Source organism: Protopterus annectens, chromosome 7.part0 (genome assembly GCF_019279795.1).
Source record: "Protopterus annectens isolate FY-2018-M chromosome 7.part0, PAN1.0, whole genome shotgun sequence".
Lineage (NCBI taxonomy): Eukaryota > Metazoa > Chordata > Ceratodontiformes > Protopteridae > Protopterus > Protopterus annectens.
The window spans coordinates 1,057,198,407-1,057,222,023 of NC_056739.1; the positions used below are offsets into that span (position 1 = coordinate 1,057,198,407).

The 23,617-nt window shown below is 38.8% G+C and overlaps 1 protein-coding gene across 1 annotated transcript in view; it reads right to left on the minus strand.

Annotated features, from left to right (window-relative positions):
• Positions 1-23,617, minus strand: part of LOC122806852 (semaphorin-3A-like) — a 1,149,356-nt gene that overhangs the window by 685,547 nt on the left and 440,192 nt on the right. The window contains exon 3 of the mRNA XM_044077612.1: positions 19,099-19,161. Within this exon, the coding sequence (XP_043933547.1) occupies positions 19,099-19,161 (63 nt within the window). The remainder of the gene's footprint in view (positions 1-19,098; positions 19,162-23,617) is intronic.

Here is a 23,617-nt window from a genome sequence, read left to right on the forward strand (position 1 = left end):
TAACATGAATTGCATTTGGGCAATTGTTGCTGGAAGGGCCTTTCTAGTATGATCTGTACAGCTCAAGCTGGGGCCTTTAATGAAGTCCTGGGATCATCTTTGTTCTGTAAAGATTTTTACAGTGATCAGTCTTGACTCCTTACACAATTTTGAAATATATATTATAAATAATATCACTTATTTGAGGTTTAACTTAATAATTAGAGAATATTTGTGACATATTTTATGACTGTGAGATATTAATTGACCTTCTGTCTCAAATTCCATTTATCATTTCAAACATAATAGGCAAATAAATTTCATTTAAACTAAATGTTTAGTTCTACTCAGTACTCCAAATCCCTTCTGTACCAAGAACAATCATCTACCACTCTTTTGGTGTCTTAGCTGTTGCTTGCAAAATTATAACTAAAAATCGCAAACAATCTGTTATTCCATCTTTTACTTAATTTTAAATATAACCACTGTTGTATGTGAGAATGAAATGAATCATCATCATCTTCTTTTGGCTGTTCCCGTTAGGGGTCGCCACAGCAGATCACCTGTTTCCATTTCTTCCTGCCCTCTGCATCTTGCTCTGTCACATCAACCACCTGCATGTCCTCTCTCACCACATCCATAAACCTTATCTTAGGCCTTCCTCTTTTCCTGTTACCTGGTAACTTCATCCTTAGCATCTTTTTCCCAATATACTCAGCATCCCTCCTGAGCACATGTCCAAACCAACATAATCGTGCCTCTCTGGCTTTGTCTCCAAACCTTCCAACCTGGGCTGACCCTCTAATATACTTATTCCTAATCCTGTCCACCCTCGTCACACCCAGTGCAAATCTTAACATCTTTAATTCTGCCACATCCAGCTCAAACTCCTGCCTTTTTGTCAAAGCCACTGTCTCCAACCCATATAACATAGCTGGTCTCACTACCCTCTTGTAGACCTTCCCTTTCACTCTTACAGGTACTGATCTGTCACAAATCACTCCTGACACTCTTCTACACCCACTCCATCCTGCCTGAACTCTCTTCTTCACCTCTTTTCCACACTCATCGTTACTCTGAACTATTGACCCCAGGTATTTAAACTCATCCACCTTCGCCACCTCTACTCCTTGCATCCTCACCATTCCTCTATCCTCCCTCTCATTCACACACATATATTCTGTCTTATTCCTGCTGACCTTCATTCCTCTTCTCTCTAGAGCATATCTCCATCTCTCCAGGGTCTCCTCCACCTGTTCCCTACTCTCACTACAGATCACAATGTCGTCTGCAAACATCATAGTCCACGGGGACTCCTGTCTCATCTCGTCTGTCAACCTGTCCATCACCATTGCAAATAAGAAAGGGCTCAGAGCTGATCCTTGATGTAACCCCACCTCCACCTTAAACGCATCCGTCACTCCCACCGCAGACCTCATCGCTGTCACACTACCCTCGTACATATCCTGTACCACTCTTACATACTTTTCTGACACTCCTGACTTCCTCATACAATACCACAACTCCTCTCTAGGCACCCTGTCATATGCTTTCTCTAAGTCTACAAAAACACAATTCAACTCCTTCCGACATTCTCTGTACTTCTCCATCAACACTCTCAGAGGAAAGATCACATCTGTAGTGCTCTTTCCTGGCATGAAACCATACTGCTGATCACTAATCATCACGTCCCTTCTTAATCTTGCTTCCACTACTCTTTCCCATAACTTCATGCTGTGACTGATCAATTTTATCCCTCTGTAGTTACTACAGCTCTGCACATCACCCTTATTCTTAAAAATTGGTACCAAAACACTTTTTCTCCATTCCTCAGGCATCCTCTCACTTTCCAAGATTTCATTAAACAATCTGGTTAAAAACTCCACTGCCGTTTCACCGAAACACCTCCATGCTTCCACAGGTATGTCATCTGGGCCAACAGTCTTTCCATTCTTCATTCTCTTCATAGCTATCCTTACTTCCTCCTTGCTAATCCATTGTACTTCATGATTTACTATCCCTACATCATCCAACCTTCTCTCCCTCTCATTCTCTTCATTCATCAACCCCTCAAAGTACTCATTCCATCTCCTCAACACACTCTCCTCGCTTGTGAGTATGTTTCCCTCATTATCCTTTATCACTTTTACCTGCTGCACATCTTTCCTAGCTCGGTCCCTCTGTCTAGCCAATCAGTACAGGTCCTTTTCTCTCTCCTTAGTGTCCAACCTTTCATACAACTCTTCATATGCCTTATCCTTAGCCTTCGCCACCTCTCTCTTTGCCATGCACCTCATCTCCTTATACTCCTGTCTACTTTCTTCATCTCTCTGACAATCCCACTTCTTCTTTGCCATCCTCTTTCTCTGTATACTCTCCTGTACTTCCTCATTCCACCACCATGTCTCCTTGTCATCCTTCCTCTGTCCAGATGTGATACCAAGCACCTTTCTAGTCATCTCCCTTACTAGCTCTGCTGTAGTTACCCAGCTATTTGGTAACTCTTCACTGCCACCCAATGCCTGCCTTAACTCATCCCTGAACTCCACCTCACAATTACCCTTTTTCAATTTCCACCACTTGATCCTTGGTGCTGCCCTGACACTCCTCCTCCTCTTCTTGATAACCAACGTCATCCTACAAACCACTATCCTATGCTGCCTAACGACACTTTCTCCGGTCACCACTTTACAGTCTCCAATCTCCTTCAAACTGGCCCTCCTACATAAGATATAATCCACCTGTGTGCATCTTCCTCCACTATTGCATGTCACCCTATGCTCCTCCCTCTTGTTAAAATATGTATTCACCACAGCCATGTCCATCCTTTTTGCAAAATCCACTACCATCTGACCTTCTGCATTCCTTTGTTTAACACCATACCTACCGTCACTTCCTCATCCCCTCTGTTCCCTTCACCAACATGCCCACTGAAATCTGCTCCAATCACCACTCTCTCACCCTTGGGTACAGTCATCACCACTTCATCCAATTCACTCCAAAATTTTTCTTTCTCATCCATTGCACACCCAACTTGTGGAGCATATGCACTAACAACATTCATCATTACACCATCAATTTCCAGCTTCATAAACATCACTCTATCCGACACTCTTTTCACCTCCAAAACACTCTCAGCATACTGTTCCTTCAGAATAACTCCTATGCCATTTCTCCTCCCATCCACACCATGATAAAACAATTTGAACCCACCTCTGATAAACCTAGCCTTACTCCCCTTCCATCTGGTCTCTTGCACACACAATATACCAACCTTCCATCTGTCCATCATATCAGCTAACTCTCTCCCTATACCAGTCATACTGCCAACATTCAAAGTTCCGACCCTCACTACCACAGTCCTAGCCTTTCTCCTGTCCTCCTGCCTTCGGCCATGTCTTCCGCCTCTTCTCCTCCTTCGGCCAACAGTAGCCCAATTTCCGCCAGCACCCTGTAGGCTAACAGTACTGGTGGTGGTCGTTGTTAACCTGGGCCTCGACCGATCCGGTATAAAAATTTTTCTTGGTGACCTCATGAAATGTTTTGGCGAAGTTTTACGCCGGATGCCCTTCCTGATGCAACCCTCCCCATTTATCCGGGCTTGGGATCGGCACAAAGAAATGCACTGGCTTGTGCATCCCCAGTAGCTGGGTTGAGAATGAAATGAATGCTATTGAAATTAACCTGATGTACACATCTGCTAATTGTAAATGTTGATTTAAATTGTCTTTGTTAGAGAAATACAGTGAAATGATTCTTTGTTATAATGAAGTCTCAATAAATTGAGTTTTACTGTTATATATTGATGTGTTGACTTAATTTTGATTTTTTTGAAAGATTTAACACCTTGTACATAAGCTAATTTAATTGTTTATTGTAGTACTAATATGTTGAAGTATGCAGCTTGCATTTTCTTTTAGTTGTTTATCTGAAATGTGAATAACATTTTTTTAAAAAAAAAATTAAAATTTTCCTGATAAAGTAACTTACTTATTGAGAGTTTGACAACATTACAACAGCCAGTCAATCCAATGTTTTTGGGAGATGGGAGTAGAAAGAAATCAATCCTTGGAGTACAACTATTTACATCTGACTGCAGTAGTAGAAAAGGAAACATCAGTGCAGCAAATGCAAAACAACAAAAGAAGAAAAGAAAAAAACTGTAGTTTAAAGCAATAATGACAGTTCAGTGAACACGTATGTGATATAGTCTCAGTTATTGAACTGCTGGGGCTGAAAATGTAGGTTAGACCACTAGACCACTAATAAAGTTAGAGGGCAAAAACTTTTATAAAATGAATTTCTAAAGTTTTGCTTTAGCTGAGAAATTTATAGCTGAGCATAATAAAAAGAGTGATTAATACTCATGAATTGAGTACCTATTTATTAATATGAATTCAAAATAAACAAAAGTTGTAGTTCAGTTTAGAACTGCTGGCAAAACTAAAGTATTTGATGTTAAAATATGTGGCTAGTAATTTAGTAAATCCTTTTATTTTGTGGAGATTTAATAGATTTATTCAGTGACTATATCCAATGTGGGTAAAGCAAACAGTCATTTAAAACTGTAAAATTGTTTGCAAAAAAAGGTAACAACAAAGGACATTTATAGGTTGATAGTCTGTATTTTCTAAAAACAAATCCTGTTAGGATGTCATGATGATGACCAGAATATTTTTTTTTGTTCTGCATTATTTCGATGGATATGAGGCTGGAATGACATTGACATACCTCTCTGCTACATGTTGAATTGCATCAATACTATAGTGTAGCCCCTTGCATACTCTATCACAATATGACCACCAAGTGATAGTAATGTGCTAGTATTTCACCATACCTCCAGCAAAAAAGAGCTGCCCATTAATCAGGCACTCCTACCCCTTGGCTAATCAGCCTCCACCCTGATGCATACCTGTACTTGGACCACTGTTACTGCTACTGGAGCAGACAGATAAGCTACCTCTGAGACACTGGGACAGCTGTCATGTAATTTAAAGTGACATGCTTTCTTCTACCATTCCAGATGCAACTAAAAATTGTGGGAAATCCCAGGTTTTACATTCATACTATCAGGATACGTATTTTGGTGTTCTGTTATTTTGCACTGCCAAAACTACTGCCTTCACTGAAGCTGTTGACATTTTCTGATGTCAGGAGATCACCGATGTGAAAGCATGCCTTTATGCTATACATAATGGTAGCCTTTACATATTTTTACACTTCAGGATCAAGTTCAATACACACTATAGCTATCCATTAAGTAACACCAACAAAAAAGTTTCCTTCAAAAATGATGCCACATTTAATAACAAATTATCTTGACTCCGTAATCTGAAACCAGAAATGGAATCTACAATTATTCTGGTAAAAATTAAAATGGATGCCTATTTTGATTAAAGCTACAATGTACATTATTTTAGTGTTAAAACATATGTCACACAGCAGAGTTGGTAAGGAAATCAATAGAAAGAAGTGCATTTTACATATTTAACCAATTTTAGGAGGCAGGGAGTGATGTGTAGGTCACCCTTCAAGGCAGCCTTTTCATTTGCTGGCTGCTTATGTTTAACCTAATGGTCAGATACAGAAGTTACAAGCAGGAACTGTGTACAGATATGGCACAATGTCTTGACTGCTTCATCACAGGTGTAACACATTTTAAATAATAAATTCTACCCCATGCACTGACTTGAAGGTTCCTCACAAGATTAACTTGACTAAAGTAATAAATGGTACCCCAACACCTTTCATGGGCTACTGTTCATAAGATATCTTATATTAATCTTATGGAGGTGAACTGTTTTAAATAAAATGGATGCAGAGGTAACTCTAGAAGGGGAGCCTGCCTCTTCTGTCTGATCGCTCCCATACATTCTCCCTGCAACACAGCCAGACGTGTATGCTTTCGCTGTCTGGGAATTCATTATATGCTCGAGTACAAGCAAAATATTTTCTGTTATTGTATTTTGCTAACCAGATTAGAACCACTAAGCAAAGGTTCATTTACAAGGAAACCATATAATAAAATTCCATAATGAAAGCTTCGGACAACATTACAATAGCCAGTCAATCCAATGAGTTTTGGGAGATGGAGGTAGAAAGAAACCAATACACGAGGAGAACCCACGTAGAACAGGATGGAGCAAGCAGACACTACCGTGACAGCACTCAAAGGCCAGGACTAAACCTCAGACCTTACAAATGGGAAGCAGTGGCAAAAAACGTTTTACCCCTGTGCCACCCACTGGGGCATTCCGATTTTTTCTGGCATGAACATTATATTTTTTCTTGTTAGATTTTCTTACCTGAATGAAAAACAAACATTAACAAAATTTAATTAGTTCAGCTGTCGTCTTTCATAGTACAAGATATCCAGTATCAGTGTTTAAGTTTTAAACGTTGGACTCTTGAGCTAAAACTAGTTGTCCTATATTTAACTTGCAATATGCCAGAAGGCAGCCCTATGCTGACCTCAGACAGAGAGATAGATACAGAGAAACAGAGAGAGAGAGAGAGAGAGAGAGAGATTACCTCATTTCTCATTTCATCAGTGTTCTGTAAAAAGGTACTTCATTCACCCTAACCTCCCTCCTCACTTTCATCTCCCCTCTTCCTGTTTGTTTTGAAGAAAGCAGGTGAAAAAAAGCTGAAGTTTTGCAATATCCTTTCCTCCTAATGGACTACATGTCAGAGTTGAAACCTCATTAACAATATCAGCAGCTGTTAAAGCTTTCCTGTATTCATCAGGGAATATTTTTTGTCATCAGTGTATTTATAAAAATACTTGGAAGAGACTCCAATAATGGTGGAAAGTGAGTTTAAACTGCAGAAGTAAACCATGACTAAAAACATCTGGTTGCCCAGCTATCTGTTATCCTTACAAGAATTTGTTTCTCAAGCACTGCCTCCAAGCTGTGTGGTGCATGACTAGCACAAATACAGGAACACTATTTGTTTACTAAGACCTGCAAATAACCCTACAGTGACTGAAACAGCAATGATTTTCAGGAGTGGTCTTTAATATGTTTTTTCATGTTGGTGTAAGCAGCTACAAATCTACAATCTTCTGCAATAAATTAACCATAGTCAAAAAACAGATTTTATAATTTTGCATTTAAACTCTTAAATGTGTCATTATATTGATCTATTTTGAGATAGCTCTTGACTTAAATTCAAATATATGTTCACTACACAAAAATAAATAAATTTGCACTTCTCTACCAGCTGGCCTTATTCCGACACATCTCTAAATATAATACTCATTTCTACTGTATGATGGAAAACAAGTTATATGAAACACTTTTTTCAATAAGACATCTGTTTAGAGTAATACCAGCTGGACAGTACAATCTGAATATATAATTTAAATTGTTTACAGAAAGTCAAAGACCTAATATATAAATAAAAAGGAACTAGGAAGGATAGACTTTCCTAACTTCTCCTAACAGAAAAATAATGTCATTCGTCTTCAGTTTGTTTTAAAGGCAGCAGATGTAAGAATAAGATCATCTAATCCAGCAGCTGTAGGAGTAAAGTTAACTAACTAAATAACCTCAGGGAACATTACAACAGAAACTAAGTAAAAAGACAAAAGGATGCATACCAAACCCTTTCAGCATCTAATTTATAGACTTCTGAACTGGTCAAAGAGCAAGGGCCAGCCATGCCAACTGATGGCCTATCAGCCTTAATTTGCATATTATTCCTCTCAAAACTATGACACCACACCAAACTCACTAGTTTCAGTCACTATTGCTGCTTCTCTCTCTCCCTCTCTCTCTCTCTCTCTATTTGGTGTGTGTGTGGGGGAGTCCTTGTACTTCTCATTCAACTGTAATATGCAATGTAAAAGAAAACTTTTGCCTCAGTGAAGATGTTTGCACCTATTGTTAACTGGATCACACTCGCCATGCATGGCTGCTGACATCACAGAATCTGTCGCAACGCAAGAGCCCAAGAGCAACATTCCTATGAGCACGCTATGCTTGGATGCACAGAGTGGGCATAGCTGCAGTCAGTCTGCAAGAACATTACCATTCTGTTCTATGGGGACACAAGATTCTTCAAGTCAAATGTCTTTCTACAACAGTGAGACGTTGGACTGCATGTACCGTTAAAGTGGATGTACAAAACTGTTATGACACATGATAAGAAATTTGACACAATTACGTTCTACTCAGGTATGCCAATCTGTATTCTCTAACTTCAAAAAATGTCATTATTTAATGGTTCCAGCTTAAAACCAAATGAATTTCCACAACTAAAAGAACACAACATAAATACAGTGGTATCATTCCAGACAAAAAAAATGAAGACACCTAATCACTCTTTAACTACTTACATGTTTGGCTGTAAGGCAAATTCTGTAAAGTGATGATGTAAGGAGTTAGTTTTGAACTGTGATTTCGGATTCATTCATTTGTTATAAAGCCAAGCCAAACAGATATCCTGTATGCTTAAAGTATATATCAGAGAACATATGGGCGGATTAAGGCACAAAGAATAATCCTATAGTTATGAGCAGAGCCAACGAGAGGATTAACTATGACCATCATTAAGTGCATTGTGGGTAAAAGCCCAGGACCTATAATAAGCAGCTCTTGGCAAATGAAGTGTTTTTATCTTTGTAGATTTCTGGGACCATCAATGTGTATGCTGATGCAACAGTAGCACAGATTACTGCACATCTATGAACCTGCACTTTTCTGTACTGTTTATGTAACAGTAATCAAGCAAGGAATCTTCATCTGATCTGCCATGTTTTAATCACACAAGAGTGTGCATGTAGTCAGGCATAACATATTAGTGCTAAGCACATGCTATGTAAACAGGGAAGAATTTTGGAATATCAGGCTGCAAATTAGAGGTAAGGAAATAAAAATAAAATAAATGCTACAACAAGTGTAAGGAAACCTCAAGCTGAAAGAAATCTGGAAGCTGGTATTGTCTGTACAATTTCATCTCAGTCATGACCATCAAAAGAAATATTTTCCTTTTCTAGACTTTCTTCTCTTTCTCACTTGGCAGATTACAACCTTTCCCTTACCTCTTTTGTCACATTTTTTCCTTTTTGCCTATTTCTAGTTTAAACTCCAAATAATTGTTGTATTTTTACTGCTAACCACTCCTACCTCCTTGTATCACATGCATTTGTTTACTGATAGTCTGATAATCTTTCATCTTAAATTCCTTACACTTCCCTAATCTAATTATACTCTGTTTAACACTAAACTTTGTTGTATCATACAAGGATATATTGCAATGCTGTGTAATATTACTGCTTCATATTAATGCTGATGTCTTACTAATGTTTCAAGAACCACACATTATCATATATTAATATGTAATCTTTTAATATATCCTCCCAGTTTAACTTGTATGTTCTTTCTTTCTTGTACATGTATCTTGTTTTTATATTCATATTCTGTACATTAGAGCTTTCTCTGCTGTAAAGGATTCTCCTGCCCATCTTACTTGTGTCTGCTAACCCAGAACCTTACAAATTGGGTCAATAAATGACCTTTCCCTAACAGTACCTTTTTACAGGCAAAGGTCAGGATTCAAAAGTTACTGACAGCAGTAATTCCTTTTACCACTAGTGGTACCCATTTCTGATTTTAATACAGGCCTACTGCAGTGCTTAACTCAGAGGTGCAACACAGTGGGGTGTCTCTCTGGCCTACTGCAAATGTTTGTGAGGCATTCTGGGGGAACAGCATATATTAATTATCACGTGGTCACCATTACACTCAATGTCAGAGATTGTTTTAAAGGTAAGAGCCTGAGAGTTTCACAGACAGGTAGTGTTGGGGGAGTGTGTGCATGTGTGTGAGTGTATATACAGATGAATGGTACAAAGTGAGAATGTGTGTGTGTGTGTGTGTGTGTGTGTGTGTGTGTGTGTGTGTGTGTGTGTGTGTGTGTGTGTGTGTGTGTGTGTGTGTGTATACACAGGTGGTTGCAGTAGCTGATTAGTTAAAGGGGATGGGTAGGGTGTGTGCACATGCATGCGAATAGGTGAGGGATGTTCGATGTATGGTGTGTGAGTGTGTGTGTGTGTGTGTGTGTGTGTGTGTGTGTGTGTGTGTGTGTGTGTGTGTGTGTGTACTAGTGTGCAGGTGTGTCTGCCATTCCTAAATCCCCCCTTGACAAATAAGCAAATCCTGCAACACTTGGAGGGTACTAGGGACTAGGGACTATTAAATAAATCCCAAAGTCAATTCAAAAACTTAACAAAACAAAAGGTATGCAGCATAAAAGAGTATTGGAGTTGAACTCTAGACACCAGGAACAGTCTTAAATAATACCCTAAGCTTACTTAAAAAATAATAAACACACATTTTGGGACAAGAAGCATAAAATACCAAATGTATGCAACTCTGTGTGTCATTATTAATTGACAGTAATGGTCTGTGACATTAGAAGTCATCCTCAGGACCTCTGGACAGAGCTGGAGTGGGAACACTAGATGACACCAAAGAGTCTTCATAAATATGGCTCTAATCCACTTAGAGTTAACAGGGCAACAGGTCTTTCAACACAACACATTTTCTGAACAATAAGAAGAATGAAATTCTAATGACTGGCATTACTGATCGACTGCAATCATTTGTGATTTAGACGGGATGGATAAAAATAAGAAAAAACATCAGGAATAACCTGTTAACTCAGGGACAGGTAATAGGTATGGTTGTGTGTGTGTACATGATTTTGGGGAATGAATGGAGGGGTGTCTGCTCTAATGAGGGGCATAAGCTGTCAATATGGTGTTTACCAGGAAAAGGCTTGATAGTGCTTACAGTAATCACCAAGTGATTCAGAGACATGCAAATTTGACAATAAAAAAGGTCTTTCTTCATTGCAGCTAATGTCTCTGAATTGCTGGTTGCTTCTATAACGTTAAAAGACCCCTTTTGCCACAGTGTTATAGCTGGTCCTGTTTCCTAATCCTGTTCAAACTGTGTCCTCAAGTTAGTGGTCTTTTTTTTTAATTACAGAATACAAAAAGATGTTTGCTTCCTTTTTCAACTGGTATATTTTAATCGATTGTTGTTTGCAGTCATTTTGGTAGTTGATAGGCTTGCAGCTACATTTGAGCTTCACTGTTAAGTCCCAATGACTATTCGTAATATACTCTGTATATGTGTTTCTATTGACGCATTTACCAAATTAATCATCTAAGCACTACAACAGGATTTTTTCACTTAAATGAGAATATTTTCAAGTGCCTGGCGGACACGTATGATTCAAGAAGCAATATAAGTAAAAAGAACTGTATTATCCTTTGCACAGGTTCTTGCTAGCATGCTATTTCTGAATGCAAATAATTAATTTCTGGCTTACTTGTACCTATGTCACTCTAAATATTGTCAGGAATATATGGGTGTGACACAATGCACTCATAAAGTGGCACATTGTGCACGCTGTATGAATGCTACCAGTGATCTTCTTCTTCTTTCGGCTTTTCCCGGTTAGGGGTCGCCACAGCGGATCACCTTGTCCGCACATTGAATGGCAGTGGAGTTTTACAGTGTCGAGTTGCCAGCCCGGCGCCCAATCTCCCACAGAAGGCACACTCATACGCACACCTAGGGCCAATTTAGAGTGTCCAATCCACCTGCAGCATGTCTTTGGGATGTGGGAGGAAACCGGAGCACCCGGAGGAAACCCACGCGACCACAGGGAGGACATGCAGACTCCGCACAGAAGGCACCCCAGCCGAGGATCGAACCGGAGAACCTCTTGCTGTGAGGCAGCAATGCTGACCACTGCACCACCGTGGCCGCCCTATGAATACTACCAGTGATGTATCATTTTATTTATTTATAACTGTTTACTAGGCTAGTTCAACAGGGTGAGCAAAAGCAAACCCTATTTCTGCAGAGGCCCAGGGAGAAAAGTTCCATGAATCAATATGATGCAAACTATATCAATTGCTACAATTGCTTCATATAACAGCTATTCCAACTGCGCAGTCAACATAACACTGTCTGAAACTTTTATGAACTGGCTTTTGCCATAACTGTAGGACACTGTCGACTTAAAGTATTAAAGTATCCTGTGATCCTGAGTCCTGTGGTGGAGTAGAACTGTTTACACAATGGCCAGCTATAGCAGTCTAAAATATTGACGTGATATAGACATGAACTACAAATATGTATTCAACAGTACAGATATAGAGGCCTGCATGACTGCATGTTTTCACATGTACATGTTAAAGTACAGTTCAGTGAACCATGTGACTACCTTTCCAATTTGCCACTGGAACTGTCATTTGCCTACAGTTTTATGCAGTCAAGGACACCTCCAACATCCTGCTGATATATTCCCAGCAAAGTCTACACTGTGTGACTTGATGGATTTGGGTGACATCCCATATGACTGGAGGTGGGCTGGAGGTGTATCACTGCAACAGGGTCAAAAGGATCCAAGTAACTCATGGTAGTATTACTTACAGAAGTAATAGGAAAGGTGATACACAAAACGTTCACAAGTAAAATGTGGTGCCTGGTCCCATGGTGTAAACAGATAAAGCTATGACTATAGCCCAAACAATCTGCATGGACTCTGGAGGGATTAAATGGGGAGGACGGGTTTGAGATGCTGGTACTTGCTCTTGCTCATGCTGTGGGTAGGGAGGTGACACTGGCCTGCTGCACTGGTGATATCAGATGGACAGCAGATATATTGAAAGTAACAACAGGCCTAGAGATGCTGTCACTGCAGAAATCCAGGGGCTTCATGTGCAATAGTGTTTATGCGTATTCCCTGAGAGACAGTACTTGCAAAGCTCATACAGCTACTGTGGGGAACAGCATTATGTTGCTCTCTCATCCTACTGAATGGCCCATTTCCTAACGTTCAACTTTCAAATCTTAGGAGGGATTGGGAAATAAAAGAGAAGTGGGCTCTCTCTCACAGGGAAAAGGATTGGCTGTGGGGGTTCAGCAGTGAGCTTGCGAGGCAAGGAAAGAATAGGTCATAGGGCTCTGAACCTGTTGGGGGAGTCTGCTGTGTCCTGCTGGGGTGACTTTCCCTTAGGGAGAGTCAGTCCCTATCTTTCAAGAGGGATGACTGGGCTAAAGAGGCATAGGCAGAGGAACCACAATGTTGGTCAAGAGGACACAAAGGGGAAAAATGTACAATAGTCACATGTCATGGTCACAGAGCAAGACAGCAGTAACCTTTTAATGCAGACTGACTACTCACAATATATATGCTACATATTCAAGTAGCAAAAGAAGTCTCCCAGCTCTCAGTACTATTGCATTGCATGTTAGACTTATCTGCTCACTCCAGTACATTTAGAGAAATCAACAACCATGCATGGCCTTATGTGTGAACCTTGTCCATGGTAGACCTGACATTAGCCTGGGAGTATATGGCATGACAGTAGCATCTTTCTGTGTTATGACTCTCCCTACTGTTGTAACAGTGAGTACATGATATTATGCATGACATTTATGAAAATGGTGGTGCTTCTTTTTAACTCATTACTATGAAGAGAGGACATCAGAATAGTAAATGTTAGCACTCATTTCTCGAAAGGCAACCATATCACTCAAATGAAGTGCCCTGCATTAACAGTTAAGTTAGAGACAATCATTGGACCTTAGCAGACTCTGAATTCCAGATATATAGACATTTGTCATAAGATTTTAGAAATGTGACAAATGCTTGTCCCTCTCTTCCAGTAATGGAAGTTAAGCCTGAAACTCTGGTCACAGACTTTGATATCCTGCCAGTGACTGGTGGAAACTCTCATGACAGCTACAGGCTCCTGGACTGCTGGTATCTACCCTACCCTTGGATAAGATGTGAAGCTTAGGTATAACCTGCATGAAATGGGGATAGCTCAGATCAATGTAAAAAGATACCATCCCACTACTGGAAACAGCAGTGGAATTTAACCAATGCCCTGGCCAATTTGCTCCTAGTCAGTATTAATACCACCTCAGATACCCCCTCCAAAAAATGCCACTGACCTAGTGAGACTAGCTGGTCAATGAAAGTAAATAAATAAAAAAAATAACAAAGCTCTGCCTCACCGAAAGGACTCTGTTAATCCTGACATTAACCAGTTACATTGCACAGAATATACCAGATGGACTCAGACCCCTTAGCAAATATTATGAATCATTGCACAGAACTTGTTACATTTACAACATAACATGGATATTCCCTTGGAAGACTCCTGATTCATCTTACTATTCCTTGTCTATGGTTTCTAGTGTAAACTGTGGTGCAGGTATAATACATTTTCCTCTATTTCTGAAAGGATATAATTTTGTTCAGCTCTAGAGTTAGTTCCTACCAATAAAACTGAACAATGACTTCTTTCTCATCATGACATCATCAGTAAATGAACAAAGACAATAATGCGCTCCTTGAGGGCTTTCTCCCACCATAGATCAATTGGACAAGCATTGCTCTCTCTATCTTTCAAGGACACGACAACTGGACAACAAAGTGTCCTTGTGCGCATCTATCCATCATGTAGAACAGTAAGTGACAGATGTTTTCAGTCTTGTTACCAAAGATAGACTAGGCAACTGTGAAACACCCTCTTCAAATCAACTATCATACCACAAAACTATATGGCAATGAGGTCTCTCGTCCTCTCTTTTCATGCATCACCTTAATGACATAGGTCACCCATTCTACTGCAGGACAACCACAGAGCAGTTGTTTCTGGTCTCACATTCCTCTGCAGCCTAATAAACGGATGGCTCCAAATGATAGTCCATTCTGTCTCCACATTCCACTCATACCAGAAACAAAATAATTGTAAGGCATTAGGTCCTTACCCTTATGGGAAAGCACGGAACACTTGATTTAAAAATATTCAAACCTAAGGATTAATTACAATTTCATCTTAGAACCATTCTAAAGCCTGATTTCAAGATTTCAAAGTGCTGTCAGAAGGTCACCTGATCATTACATTTTGTTTGCATTCCGTCTCTTCTTAGCCAGTGGAAACTAGGATGCTTCTTTAAAATGTTCTTAAAAATGAATACCCCAAAGAATAGCAATAGTTACACTACAGAAAGAGACAGAGAGAAAAAAATAAACAGCCACTCTGAAACTAGAATACGTTATTTCATAGAAAAAGCATCTGTTTTGTATTTATAATTTTACAAGTAGGAGGGACATTTGTTTACTTTTTATGCTGATATACATGATGTAGTAATGCAAGTAATTATCTGTATAGACAGTTACAATGTTGAGCTGATAACAAGATGATTTTTTTTTATTTATTATTTGATTTTTATTAAACATTTATGGACTGGGAAGTCCAGCTGGAAGCTCCCTTTTTAAGTGGAGTCTGAGGAAATAAATCTCCTGACAATAAGAAAAAGAAATACAACCCTAGTCAGTAAAGGTGCAAGCAACTTGCATAACAATACATGATCAAAATTTTATAACATAGAAAGTAATAAAGAAGGAAAAAAGTTAGGACAGCAAAATGTCAAAGACAATGCCACAATGTAAATGAAGATGAATGATAGCAGATGTTGAAAAAAAAACAAATAAAAGCTGAAAATTAGCTATACAATAAATACATAAAATGTTGCAGCTTATTATATATGCTAGTGGAACTGCTTCTAGTTACAGTGAGATTACAACTGTGTTTTGTGAAGTCCTCAATCAACGAGTGTTGCTTGAATGGGAGTGATACACAGACATGTAAAGACTGGTTATATACTGTAATTAGGTAATAATGCACAGTAGGTAACTATATTATACAATGATGCTCATTTATGTGATATCACAACCCCAAGTACAGCGTTGTAAGAAATGTTATTTAAATAAGGATTTGAAAAAGTTTTTACTTATGACAGACCAGAAGTTTAATGGCCATTTATTCCATAGTTTTCAATCTGTAACAGGAAAAGTGTGAACTCTCCATTCTTGTTGTGGGATTTAGACAAGGATGCTGTGTGACCAACTAATTTCTCAGATCTTGGAAAATGGTCTCCAAAACACAGTTTGAATAAATAAAGGACAGTTGTTAGAACATAATAGCATATGAGCAAAGCACTGCTGAGTGACATAAAGGCTGTTGATGAAATCTGAGGTGGTGCATACTGTGTAGATGTGAGCAGGAGTGTATTTTGTTATGTTGTCATGAGACAAATCTGTAACTCTGCTCATCTTTATGAAATAACAAAGAGGAAATGGAAGTAAAGTGGTTAGAGCAGCATGTAAATGAGAGGAAGCAGACAGAAGGCTGCAATGTTAACCTGGCGTTATTTGTTAAGAAAGGTTTGGCCTTATACTAGTCAGTATTGTAGAAATGGAAATACATTTTAAGCTTGATATTAATGGACTATACTATTATGCAGAGTAATAATGAAGCCTTCAGCATAATGAAACAGCGTTGTCAGTATGCACGTACAGCATAACTCGAAGCCAGAGACAGTGCCTCTATGGAGATAGGCTATCAGGCCTTTGTGGGACTGACAGAGTCTATAAGGCCTCATATGTCCATCCCATTTCTCTAAACTTTAACTTCCATGGCTGTTTCATTTTCTTCTGATACTTGGGTTTGTGTTTTAGGACCACCAGGAAAAGGCATCCCCAAGTGAGGACGTAGAAGGGAGATCAGCATCTTAGCTCAAAGTCAGGAGCTCCTCGTGTTTTTGGAAAACTTCAGGTTTCTTAACATACCTTTAAGAGGTGTTTTTCTTAAAATAGGAACATTCTTTACAGTTTGAATTGCAGTGAACGCCCCCCCCGATAGAACAAACACTTTAGGTGGAAATTCTTCAGTAGAATCTTTTAAGCATAAACATATTTGTTGGTGATCTCTTCCAGAGAAATTACCAGCCTCAGAAAAAAAAAATTCTACCGGCCCATTCGAAAGAGGCAAAGTTAACAGTACTTAGCATTCTATACTAGTAGCACATAACAATTGTGGAAATATGAAAATCTTTACAAAAAGGTAATTATTGCTCAAGCATTTGCCTGGATGAGACCGACAGATTGACTATGAAGCACAGGAAAAACAATGAAGATGGTATACATTGCCCTTCCCTTTCTACCCAGCATCTTATTGACAGCTTTGATGTAGGAAGAACAGCCTCTCTTGTGAATGTCCAAAGTTCTGCAAGTTAGACTGAATTCAAACCTTTCTGTTGGCAGCTGAAGTCGTACTTATGTTGAATTATACTGTGACAGTGATCCCTGTATTCAAACATCATCTGCTTCGGTGAGTACCGCCTTCATCCCATTATTTCACTACTGAGTGGTAGCTGTTCATTTTTTATCATCATCAATTTCCCACTCTGGCCCAGTAAGGAAAAAGAGTTTTTTTCCCCAAATCTGTTTCCTTTAGCAGCACAGCAAGGTGACTCGTGCTCTTTATCAACACACTTTGTCAGCAAGGGTTCAAGCCCTGCATCTCCCTCTCATTGCAGGACAAACATGTGAGAGATACTCCTCCTGCATTTTCTTTTAAAGCATAGAAATTAGGAAACAAACTCTTTCTCCCTGTAGTTTAGCTACAAAGCTGCTGAGGTACAAGGATAATGCCATTTAGATAAACGACTCGTAGCAAACACCCCATGTTCCACTATACAGTATCAGTGTATCAGCTGCTCAAGTCAACCAATGGGGAATTTGTTTAAACTGCACAAAAACATCAACAGTTAACTAACACCAGTAAAAGTGGTTTAAAGAAACTTTTCTACAATTTGATTTGTAAAACAAATATTATAATTTTTTTCTTTCTTTTTGTGTGCAGGCTCCTTCTGACATCTGACCATTAACTCTGTTTTTTTTTTTTTTTTTTTTTTATAACATGAGTGCTGATATGATAGGTGTGATGAGCAGATATGCACAATATGGTACTACACTATAATTAGGTGGTACTTATACGGTAACATATAAACAGTTTCACCAGATTTATTTCTGTGTCTTTGCCCTTTAAAAGGACGGTAATGTTGCATGCATTGCAGGTAAATGGACATGCATTCTTCTATACACTTTCACTGTTGCCAGACATGCTGTGCTTGCTCAGAACCCCCAACCTCTGGTGTCTAAGAGAGAATATTCTTGCAGTAAACTTGCTTAGCTGGCTCTCCCCCTGAGATGGGTGAGCTCACAGGAGCTAGATGTTAAATTATTCCCAAACAAGTCCTCCCCCACCTGACTCTGGTGTCACAATAATACTACTGCTGAGCTGGTCTCATACTGGAAGTTTCAAAGCAAAATCAATGTGCAGATATGCAGATTAACAGAAACAAGCAGTAAATATATGATTTATGTACTGTTCATATGATAAGTTTGAAACAGCTGGCATGAGAATCAGCACCTCCAAATCAAGGGTCATGGCACTCTCTTAGAAAAGAATAGTCTGTTGCCTCCAGCTGAGGGTGGGGGAGCAGGGACCTCAGCTCTTAAGGAACTTAAGTATTTTGGGATCTTGTTCAGTAGTGAAGGTAGAGTGGACAACTATATTGGGCAGCAACTCAGTGCTGGCAGTGTATTAGACTGTGGTGGGGAGTGAGGGCTGAATCATAAGGTAAATCTTTCAGTTTACTGGTCAGTCTAAATCCCCATCCACATCTGTGCATATGAGCTTTGGGTACTGACTAAAATAATGAAATCACAGACACGTAACAGAAATGAGGTTTCTTTGGGGGGTAGCTGACCTCAGTCTCTATGACCATGGAGGGTCTTCAAGCATAGCTACTACTCCTTCATGTAGACAGGAGTCAGTTGGGCTGGTGCAGACACTACCTGTGATAGTACTAGGAGGAGATTCCAAGGTAGATCTAAGACATGCTGAAGACATTATCTCTCTCATTTTGCCTGGAGACACCTGGAGGTCCCATAGGATGAGATGGAGTGTGTTGCTTGGGATAAGGAAGTTGAGTCTAGCTTTCTCAGCTTGTTACCACTGTGACTGGCGTACAGCAAGTAGTCTAGAAAATCATGATTAAAACGATGATGAAGGTATTCACAAGTATCAGAATAGAGCCATTTGTCCAAGCATTTTAAATATAAAAATATCAGTCATGCTATATCTACAATCCTCCCTAATGTAAACAGAATAACATTTTAGCATGCAGTTTGTACTACTACATATTAAAACATAGCTATGGTATCATTTACCTCAGGGTCCTTCCCAGCCATTTTGCACTCTTCTATGCGGTCATGGTTAGCAGGCCAGTGTAGCTGTAGGGAAAGATTAAAAACAACACTTTTGTCAGTACACTTCTATAACTTCTAGATTGTTATCTGTAATCAAGAAGAATGTTTCAATAACATGTCTTTCTTTCCTACAAATCTACTCCTGGGTAAATATTTAAAATGTCAGGACTTGCAATGCCAAGTCTTGGAATATGTAGACTGAATGACTGGAAACCCAGACTTACTTATACTAAGTCTGAGCCATTTCTCTGCATATTCCCTTTCCTCTGATGTATGGTGTTCTCAGAGTTAGTTTATATACATTCATAGGGTGAAAGGGGCTTCCCCCCCTTTGCAAGAATCATGTTTAAAGAAGAACAGCAGCGTTCAACATTCACTCTTCAAATTTTTCAGTCTTTTTTCATCTTTTCAATACTAATTTCAGTAGGGAGCCATTTCCTGACTTGCTGGCCAATAGTGTTGAAATTTATATATAGAATGAAGTCAGCCTTCCATAACATTGGTTAGATAAGGTATAGGCAGCACTGTGAAAAATGCAAACTTGGAACTGGTGTTCATAAAAATAAATTAAACATGCCATGCATTTTTAACATCCTTAAATATTAAAAGAAAAATAAAACGCCTTTACAGTTTTAGATTTATTTCCCAAAAATGTAAGGTTTCTTGACTGCAAAGAATATATTAAAGACACAGACTTTCAAACACTAATTCAGAGTAGGTGCCTACTTCAGGACACATTTTTATATTATTCCATTTAGTCTGACAATTTTAAGAAGCTTAAGATGTCTCAAGATTGGACTACAGTTAATCTTGGATCCCCGCATAATTTTCAAGTACACAAGCTGCAAAGCCTTCCACAAACAGAATTAAAAACACTGTCTGTAGGAGACCCGACAGACTTTCCTACTTACTCCTTCATCTCACTAAACTAGAAATGACAAACTCCTAAAGTGAATCAATTTTTATAGTTGTCCAGGCACAGATTACTTATTGCAGGCTTTCTGAAACTTTACATATCTTCAATGCCATTCCTTTGACACAAAAATAACTTGTCATTACCCATCTATAGAAATCTTCCTCACCAAAAATAGAGATGCTCTATTAGTACAAAAACTTCCTGGATATAGCCACTAAAACAACACTAGCTACAACTTACCTGCTACCCTCACTACTATATGGTGCCCCCATACTGACCAACCTACAGACTACTCTAAAAAAATAAGCTTGAATCTTGCTATAATAAAATTGCTAAATTTGCAACAGGTGCATCACACTATGACCAGCACTGTACAGCTCTTAACTCCCTTAACTTGCTTGAACTCCCTCAACACGTTAACTACCTTGAACTACCTTGAATTAATGTCTGCCCCCAAAATAATCTATAACACTGCAGCCTGCCCTGCCTTAAACTCAATACTCCAAACTGGGTCACTATTCAGTGAACCCATTTTGTCAAAATCTCACTTTATCGAACATCCATTTAATCAAAGTTTTTAATAGGGAAAAACAATGGTTGGCAATCATTGTGAATTTGCCCTTTTCTCCACTGTATTGTGCTCTTAAGAGTTGGTATATTTAGTTGGGGGGCACCCCCCTCCACATTGGGGGGTGTTCAGGGTAAAGCCCCACACTTGGGTGGGTTGTACATTTTTAGAATTTTGTGAAGGGGGTAGGTTGGACAGCTGTTGTTTCTCCCTATGGAAAACTTCAATTAAACAGCCATTCAAAAAAGCGAGATTTCAACAAAGTGGGTTCACTGAATAGTGATTTGATAATTAAGTGTTTTTAACAATGTGATATAGACCCTCCAAATCTATATACCTAGCAGGACTCCCTGCTCAGAGGACAAAGGCTTCGTCTCTCTACATAAATCAAACAAAACTTCTGGACAAAATCTATACTCCTACTCTGTGGCAAAATGATGGAATGCTCTGCCCCTAGACATCAAAGTTAGCTACAGACTCATGAAATTCAAGTATAATCCAAGGCTGTTCCTGTTCTAAACCAGGCTGATTCCCATTACCCATCCCCTACCTTAGTCTACTTCTCTACACCTACTTCCTCCCTCCATGCCTCCAGTAACTACCACTGTCTCCTCTGTACTCTATAACCTCCCAAATATGACTACAACTTCTATCATTATGCTCAGTTATTAATTCTTTCCTTCACCCGCCTTCGTCCATCCCGATATTTATCTCCTCTGCTTGATTCACTAACATGTTAATATTCTTTTACTACACTGTGCATAATCACTAACCTATTTCTTTTCTTTTCACATTGCCATCCATACTAATCTTTATCTCTAATTGTTTTCTTCTGCTAGGACTACTAACAGGTGAGAATTTCAATATTATGCAATATATTATGTCGGTATATGATCTCCTTAAAAGGTATTGTCTAACTGTATTGTCTGGTTCCATGTAAATATGTCCATCCAGGCAATGTATATTCTTTCTTTTTAATTTTCTTTTAATTGCTGTGTAGTGGAGCTTTCCATGTAAAAATTGTCCATCAATGTCATGTATTTTTTTATTTTTTTTAACTTCTATGTAGTGGAGCTTTTTTCCAGGGCCTCCACTGAAAATAGGTACCTTACCCATTTGGACTTTCCCAGTAACCAAATGTCAAATAAATAAAATAAAATAAATAATCCCCATGCCTAAGTCAGCTGCATGTAACATCAAATTTGTGATACATTAAAATTCTTCAGATTTTGAGTAAATCACCCAAGAAAGTAGTTTTCCACCCACATCAAAGAGCACCTCAGTGCTGTACATCTTCATTAATGTACTTATTTGATACCCAGGTAAATAAACTGGCAACATGATACAACATAAAAAAGGAAAAAGGGGTTGATGAAGATGATGAACTGTTCCTTCTTGCATCCTTTTCAGCTATGATCTTTTTTCTTAGACTGTTCGTCGCTTTTTCTTAGATTTTGAGTTTAATTAGATGTGTTTTTTACAGTAGTCTACACTGGCATGTCTAAATTTCTGTTTTATAAAGATGGATTGTTACAAGTTTCTGCCACTCTCTACTCAAATATATTTCTGCAATGCTAGTTTATAGTAAGTTTTATTGCCATTTGTTGATGCTGTATGCTGTCCCATTTGTACTTATGCTTTGTAACTTCTATTTTCAGTTGGCTTTACTTCTTTGTAACCGTGTCATGGCTGAAAAGGTATTCCAGTCTACCTGCATGTTCAGAATGAAAAATGAAAGAAATTCATTTTGTCCCTTCATCCTCAGTTATTTTAACTAGTGTTCTCCGTTTTTAGAACTCGAGTGAGTCATCGAGAATCATCATTTAATGTTCCACTTTGTTGTAGAGTCAAACTGGTGGTCTGTTAGTTGCAACCTACTTTTTTATTAAGGAATGTGGTATGAGACTTGCTGCATTAGGTTAAGAAGGAAGTATATACACTTTTGCAGGTTCTTTTCTAAGCTTAGCAACAACAAAATAAGTACTCTGATGAGGGTTCCTCTATGACCCTTCTGACTAGTTCAGTTTTATACTCAGAATGAGTAGGGAATCTGGAAAGTTAGCATCTTGGGATTTCACAACAACAGCTACAAATGAGAGGAAACCTGCATGCTCATTAAGTGGTTTACAGTTCATATAGAATATTCATAAATGTATAAAAACAAGCAATCTAATGTTGTTAATCTTCTTCCCATTCATCACTGATGGGTTATGAGTCGACCTTGTAGCAAGCTCGCGTTATCCAAAATACTATTTAGCTAAGTCTCTACCCAGAATGCCCCTCTCCCTGTTACCCCAGATCTCATGTGCCACGTAGCAGTAAAGCCACGTTTAAGAAGAGCTCTCAGCTAAGTACATTTTATTAAAAATATAGAGCTATAATCTATGGGTTTTCTATATTTTGTCTCTTTCCTTTGATTAATACTTACTCTACCCACTTATCTTTACTTTCGGAATCTTCTAAAGTACCATCGTTGGTATGGCTCTTTTTCCCTGAGTTGTTTCCCTCTTCTTCCATTTACTTTTAACCTTTAACAATAATAAGAGTGGATTCCAAGGGATACTTTGATGTTTTTCTTTCCTGGGCTTGTTGTTCTTTTTCTTGTAATATTTTCCCTAGCAGGATGTCAAAAAAAAAAGGGGGGGGGGGTGGAGAACGGAATGTCAGGATTTAAACTGTATTTTTATGTAAATGTAAATTACCTAATCATGACTTATTTTACGATTATGTGTACTGTTTGGGTGTGTCACATCTCTCTCTATACCTCCTCTGGCGCGATATCTGTCTGTGTTTTCTTTTTTATAAACCAGCGTCCTCTTCATGTGTATGAAATAAATCCTGAAAGGAGTACTAAGATGTTCCTTTTTCAGCAGCCTTTTTTCTATTATGGAGGTCTCAACCCCTGCTATTAAAAGCGAAGAGGTTCCACTCAGACTCTTTTCACCATCGGGTGATAAGGACAAACCATTTTGTTCCAGTATATACCTCAGCTCCGA